Source organism: Amblyomma maculatum, chromosome 2, assembly GCF_055883805.1.
Source record: "Amblyomma maculatum isolate TAMU_Amacu chromosome 2, ASM5588380v1, whole genome shotgun sequence".
In the NCBI taxonomy this organism is placed as follows: Eukaryota; Metazoa; Arthropoda; class Arachnida; order Ixodida; family Ixodidae; genus Amblyomma; species Amblyomma maculatum.
In genome coordinates this window covers 91,433,557-91,439,523 of record NC_139345.1, presented here as the reverse complement: position 1 = coordinate 91,439,523, position 5,967 = coordinate 91,433,557, and the positions used below count along the sequence as shown (strand labels likewise).

The following is a 5,967-nucleotide window of genomic DNA, read 5'->3' as shown; positions in this document are numbered from 1 at the left end:
ACGAACTAAAGCGAGACAGTGGACACCCTTGTTTTAGAAAGGACTGGATGGGGACTGATTGTGATAGACATCCATTTACAATCAAGCGCACTAAACAATCCTATTCCAGCTAAAGAAACATAACCACGATTTGCACGATCTAAGAGGGAAATAGGAAGGCAATGAGACATCTGATCAAACACAAAAAAAAATGTTTCGCTCAGCTTTTCTTTACTTTTTCATTTTTCTAACGGCTGCGCAAAGTGCCAAGGCAGTCAGGATGACAAGCCTCTCGCTGCCATAGTTCTCAGCTGCAGGCGTAATCGGCAGAACATATCCGCCCTGTAAAAAAATGTCTCCATGTCATCATGTATATTCAGACAATTTCTTGCGTTTTGCGGACCGAGAGAAACTGCGTTTTAAAGCGTTTCTTTCTTGATCGGTCTCGTTTCCATCGTGGGAGCAGTTTTTCGGTTTTATCATAACAACCTTCCAGGTCGTTTTTTTTTTTCTTTTCAGAAATCCCAAATTTGCGTACCATATATGAATGGTCCTGACATAGGCATCAGCCTTAGCAAGATTATTCCCACGGACCCAATACTTGCTTTTTATTCAGAACAGCACGAGAGCACCTTCCCGCTTTTATTAAAGTTCATCTATGGGGTTTTATCAGCGCGATAGGCTCACAGGTCGGCTGACAGTGACTGCCTCCAGTTTCACAGCACGGCTGTTCCTGAATGGAAAGTTCAATGTGGTGCCTCCATTGCTATAAAACCCATCCTCCATTCATCCATGAGTAAAAGGGGGTTGCCTTTCCTCCTCCTTTCACCGAAAATGGAATAGCAGCATTGTACTTGATGCTGCTGTTCGCTCCAACTACAGCTGTCTAGCCACATTCAGGCCACTATTACTCCAGATTCAATGAGAATAGAGGTATTTATAACGCGAAGCATTATAAGCATCTCATTCATTTTAAACTAGGACACTGTCAGCCTCTAGTGTCATACTTAGGCTGTAAATTTCTGAACTCCCCTCGTATGTCACTACATGTAATATGGTGGAAAAACATTCATTATTACGCACTTCGAATTCGGCATAATCAGGCAGTGACAACTTTTGCACTTGTCTCACATCAGGCGTAGCTGATATCCGCTATGTACTAACTGTGAGCTCTGGTTGAGGAGTAAAACGCAGACGCATGCAGTTTCTACCATAGAGTTTCTTACTCTATACTTAGAGGGAAAGCTGTGCTGCCATCTATGGGAGTTTACATGGAGTTTCCTGACGACCAGTTCAGCCACCACGGGAGTTCAAAGCATCATGGGCCGAAGAGCTACCGACTGCAGAACTACAATTTTTGGCTAAAAGTAATGCAAAGATAAACGTTGTTCTACCGTAAATATGTCCTATCATTCAATATTGTGACTATAAATTTTAAAAAGACAGAGATCCAGCTTGTCAGTGTGAAATTTAGCTAATATAAGCTATGGCTCTTTCTCCTATTGGCTTAGTTTTGAGTAGAACAAATACCAATATCTTGCACTTAAGAGGCACACTTTGAGAAGAAAAAACGTTTTGAAAATATTTATGGTTGTGCAATTACTTAGGAAAATTCTCAATGGCATTTCAAGAAACAGAAAACTTTTATTGGTGACGTCATCTGCTTTTTCGCCTTCGCTACTATGGCTTTTGCAGTCTATGTAAGCACCTCGAGATGATGATGATGATGATGATAAAAAAGAAACATCATAGTAACGCCACTTCATGTACCCGAGAAAAACCGACTGTCCCTCAACAAGTAGCACACCGGCTCATGATACTTAGCGCGCCCATGGTGGCTGAAGTGCAGCGTCCTTAGCTTTCCCTCCATATAGTGTAAGAAGCTCTATGGTTTCTACAGTGTTTCAAATAAGCATTCTTTTTGTACAAGGTGCGTCGTAAACCAAAATCCGTATTCCGAGTTTCAGTCATTTTCACAAGTGCCGTTATCGCCCTGGCCTTAACTCATCTGGTTTGTGGAAACGCCGGTACCGAAAATGGTAGTTCCATCTGGTTCCGGTGTTGTCTGAACACCGGAACAAGATGTCGCTACCACTTTTGGTTCGGCGTTTCCAACAACCAGATGACTCGAGATTATCGAGGTAACGACACTTTGAAAACGACTCAAACCTGGAATATGGATCCAGTGTTGTCTGCCTAAGATTTCTCACAATGGAGTTTTCTTTTTCCTTAGCTACACTTCACAACCATTTTCCTCGTTGTTGTTTTTTCAGCACCCGGCTTTAATAAAAATGGGACATCTTTTAAACCTCAACTAACAGAGCTGAGGGCATAATTTGCGATGAAGTAAGAAGAATCATTGCAGCTTCTATTCTTGCCACGATAGGGAATTGAGGTTCCAGTTTTAGAGTTAAATCAGTTCACAACTGCTCCAAAATATGAGCCTAATGAGGCCAAGAAGGGCACGCTCATTTCCGCAAATTTTACCTAGAGAAGAACTGTGATAAATGCTAAAATCAATGTGTGAACCATGCTGTATTCTGCAGTAGAAAACAATAGCCTTGTTTACCAGGTGAATCAATATTTAAACAAAAATGCGGTAACTGAAACGTTCATATTGAACTGGTTTCTGATTCTAGCTTCCAATGTTTCCTTATCTAATTCTGCTGCACTGCTACAGTATGCAAATTTGTCAGTGACGTAAACTGACGTAGTAACAAGTAGTCATGCATACAACCAACATGTGGTAATTTGTAAGCTCCACAAAGTTTTTATTGCGCTTGAGCCATGCGGAATGCCCGCGTCTTCAAGGAGCCCCTCGATAATCCGGAGCACTGGGACTCCAGCGATGGCCGAACAACCGGCGTTTTTTTCGTTCCTAAGTATTCTCGTCCGGAGGATGAATGTCAGATTCGGTACTGTTGACGCACCTAAAAGAACAGACAAAAGAAAAAAAAGAATTTAGCAACGGAAACATTCATACATTTAAAGTGACGCTGACGAAACATTTATTTTCAGTAGGGAAATATAAGTTACCGTATCTATGATGTTTTCATTATAGTTCTTTGGAGCGCGATGCACTCACGACCAGAAGGGAAAAACACATGATCCGTTGCGGTTACAATAAAAGAGCGTTACGCAAAATATTTCGCTTCCTTACATGAATTGTGCGCTCGGATGCTAAAAGCAACGTTGTGTTATTGATCATTTGCTCAAAGTGTTATTTCCATTGCTTGTTCTGGAGTCGTGGAACTGTGAACGGCATGTTTCTTAACTACATCAACGTACTTCCTGACCGACTCATTTGCATAAAAGAATCTTTCTTTGAAATGTGGTAATGATTTCATACCTTTCGTAGGCTTCTTTCTCGCTTTCATTTTTCTTTTTTTTTTTTTATCCAAAGAACAATCAACGTTTCCGCAAGCATTATGTGGCCAATGATTCTTCCAGGCCTTGCTTAGCGTGAGGTTGCGGTTTACATGACCCATTTCAGCAGTATCCTAATATACATATCCTTCAGACACTGAGTAAATGTGCAGAGAAGACATACTATTTCATGGATCGCAATCATGAAACCAAACGAAACCTCGTGTAAAAAATACGCACACGTTTCCATACTTCCACTCATTTTCGCTCCGTCTATATCTGTGGCCATTGCAACTCAAAGCTATTTCATGGGCAAAACCGCCGCATCATAAATTTTCTGTTGGCTAACTCAACGTTAGACATTGACGGGTGTGCGTTTACCACAGAATGTGCTTCACAAGTATACTGCTTACTGTGCTTCTTGATAAAGTGATGACTGTTATGTATTGACGGCATAGGAGAAGAGATTCCACATTTACTGCGTCGTGTACAGTTGTAACATACAGCCTTCCCGTATGCACCGTTGCGGTTTTGTGCCCTCACCATAAATAGAGGCCTTTTGGTACTCAGCATAGCGCACTAATTTGTCGGCAGTTGCTCAGAACTGTTACGCTTATCGGGGAATAACTGTAATCTCCACTGATAGGTCGGTGAGGTTCTCCGAAGATGCTTTATTGCACATTGCAAGGAAACAAGCTATCGGCAATATCAGCTTGGAAGACAACGAGATCTAATGGGCTTCTTTTCTGTAATTAATCTTGACACCTAAAAAGTTTCCTAACCAAATGATGTAAAGCGCAAATTAAAATAAATTGCGAAAACATTGAGGTCTTAGCGTGCATTCCTCACATGTAAAATTAGAAGTAGTTCAATGGTGTCTAGCATAACTGCCTGGCTCTGAAGTTATCGCTTATTTTAGCCGCTGTAATATATGACACTTCTACGTGTTATGTTTCCACCCAGACAACCGGAACGGATAAGTAGGACATCAAGCAAAACGAATGAGCAACTAGCATTTACTGAGGCAAGGATGATCCCGGTCTGACACCTAGCTCATCATCCTATAATCGTAGTCAATGGGACAACAAAAAATATATCGCTCATTTTCCGTTTCCTTTGTTTTCATGCCCCCTCCCCGCCTTCCCGACCAGCAGCAGATTGATAAATAGTCTTATTTCCACCTTTGGAGCACTGAATGTATGTAGAGAGACATTTGTACAGCCGCTTTTCGAAGATACCTGCCCCAGCGTGTATGCTGGTTTTCCTGATTACCTACAAAAACGTAAGCTTACGCCTTTGAAACACCGCTGGGGGATGAATGCAGTACACACCGTTTCGCTTCAGGTCGGAAGGCGGCGGAATGGCGGTTGTGCGGGCCCGTTACTTCCTGCCGAATCGCATGTGCCCGTAGTCGTCGGATCGTCCGAACCGCATATGACCGTAATCGTCCTCCTGCCGCTTGGCGAACCCAGAGGCGAGCAGGACAGGGTCGATCATGTCGGCCGCATCCAGATCGGCTGTGTTGCGACTGTCCGCGTCCCCAGCTGGCGGCGGAAGCACGCTTTTGAGCCAGTGGCCCACGCTGATGCGGTGGCGCTGCTGCTGCTGCTGCGACGAGACGTGGCTGGCGGCCGAATAGCCTCGCGCCGCGCTCGCTGCCGCCATGGCCACCAGCAGGAACAGGATGGTGTGAGCGGGAAGTTGCATGATGCTCGACGCGACGGGAGGGACGTGGGAGGCTACCGATGATGCGGGATTGTCTGCGGGACATTAAGAAGAATTTGTGATTAAAGAGAAGTGCATTTTGTGAAGTTTATTACGTATGAGGACTGTTGCTTACAAGCGTGTAATGACTCAGTAGGCGCCTTCAAAGTTAGAGCTTGAAAGTAATGCGCTAGTCGTTTCACTGATGACTACAACTTACTTTTTCGTCAGAGGCTACTATTAACCAGTGTTTTGAGACTCAAGGTCAACTTTGGTCTTAAGTAGTCTCAAATATTGCCTATTAAACAACAGTCTCCCAATGACTATAGAATTCAATACCCAGCATGCAGCGAGACTCAAGCCTGAAGAAGTATCGGAATACGGACTAAGAATGACGCTACTGCTGCATGATCCTGCTCGCACAATACAGGTGGATAGATTCCTGGATGGGCAAGAACACAGTGGCTGTTGTTCGGTGCGGGCCACGTATGAGCTCCGCTATGTTGCTGCGGTTCTGCTGCGCTAGAGTTCATGCCTATGTTTTAAAACCAAGTTACTTTAACTAGGCAGACTCGAGCGTCGCGATGCTATCCTAACTCTCTGACTGTCTTGAACTACTCCTTCGTGGTTTCAAGAAAAAGAGTTGCTTGTTAGAAGCGGATAGCTTTGAACTCTGAGCTTAACCAACCGGCGGCAACTCCGGAAGAACGTGTTCGACAGCTCTGGTAAAAGCAGCTCTCTAAGGCTTTAAGAAAATGCGCGGATACCAAAAGGGTCACGCCATATTTCCCTCCCAGATGAGGATATAATTTTTACTCTGTACCTGAGCGCGCCGTTGGCATGGTTCAAGCTCAAATGCCTGCCAGTGCGTGTCTATATATATAAAGGCAAGGATTAAATGAAGGGGTCGGAGAAAAC

General features: G+C 43.8%; 1 protein-coding gene across 2 annotated transcripts; it reads right to left on the bottom strand.

Annotated features, from left to right (window-relative positions):
* Positions 1–2,729: 2,729 nt before the first annotated feature.
* On the bottom strand, positions 2,730–5,967 carry Dsk (Drosulfakinin). 2 transcript variants are annotated; one of them, XM_084592741.1, is made up of 3 exons: positions 5,873–5,967; positions 4,677–5,105; positions 2,730–2,909 (listed from the first exon to the last, which is right to left on the bottom strand). In XM_084592741.1, the coding sequence occupies exons 1-2, from the start codon at positions 5,889–5,891 to the stop codon at positions 4,726–4,728; spliced, it is 399 nt and encodes a 132-aa protein (XP_084448867.1). In that variant the 5' UTR covers positions 5,892–5,967; the 3' UTR covers positions 2,730–2,909; positions 4,677–4,725. The 2 variants fall into 2 exon arrangements, with proteins under 2 accessions (XP_084448867.1, XP_084448868.1); XM_084592742.1 differs by lacking the exon at positions 5,873–5,967 and adding an exon at positions 5,436–5,550.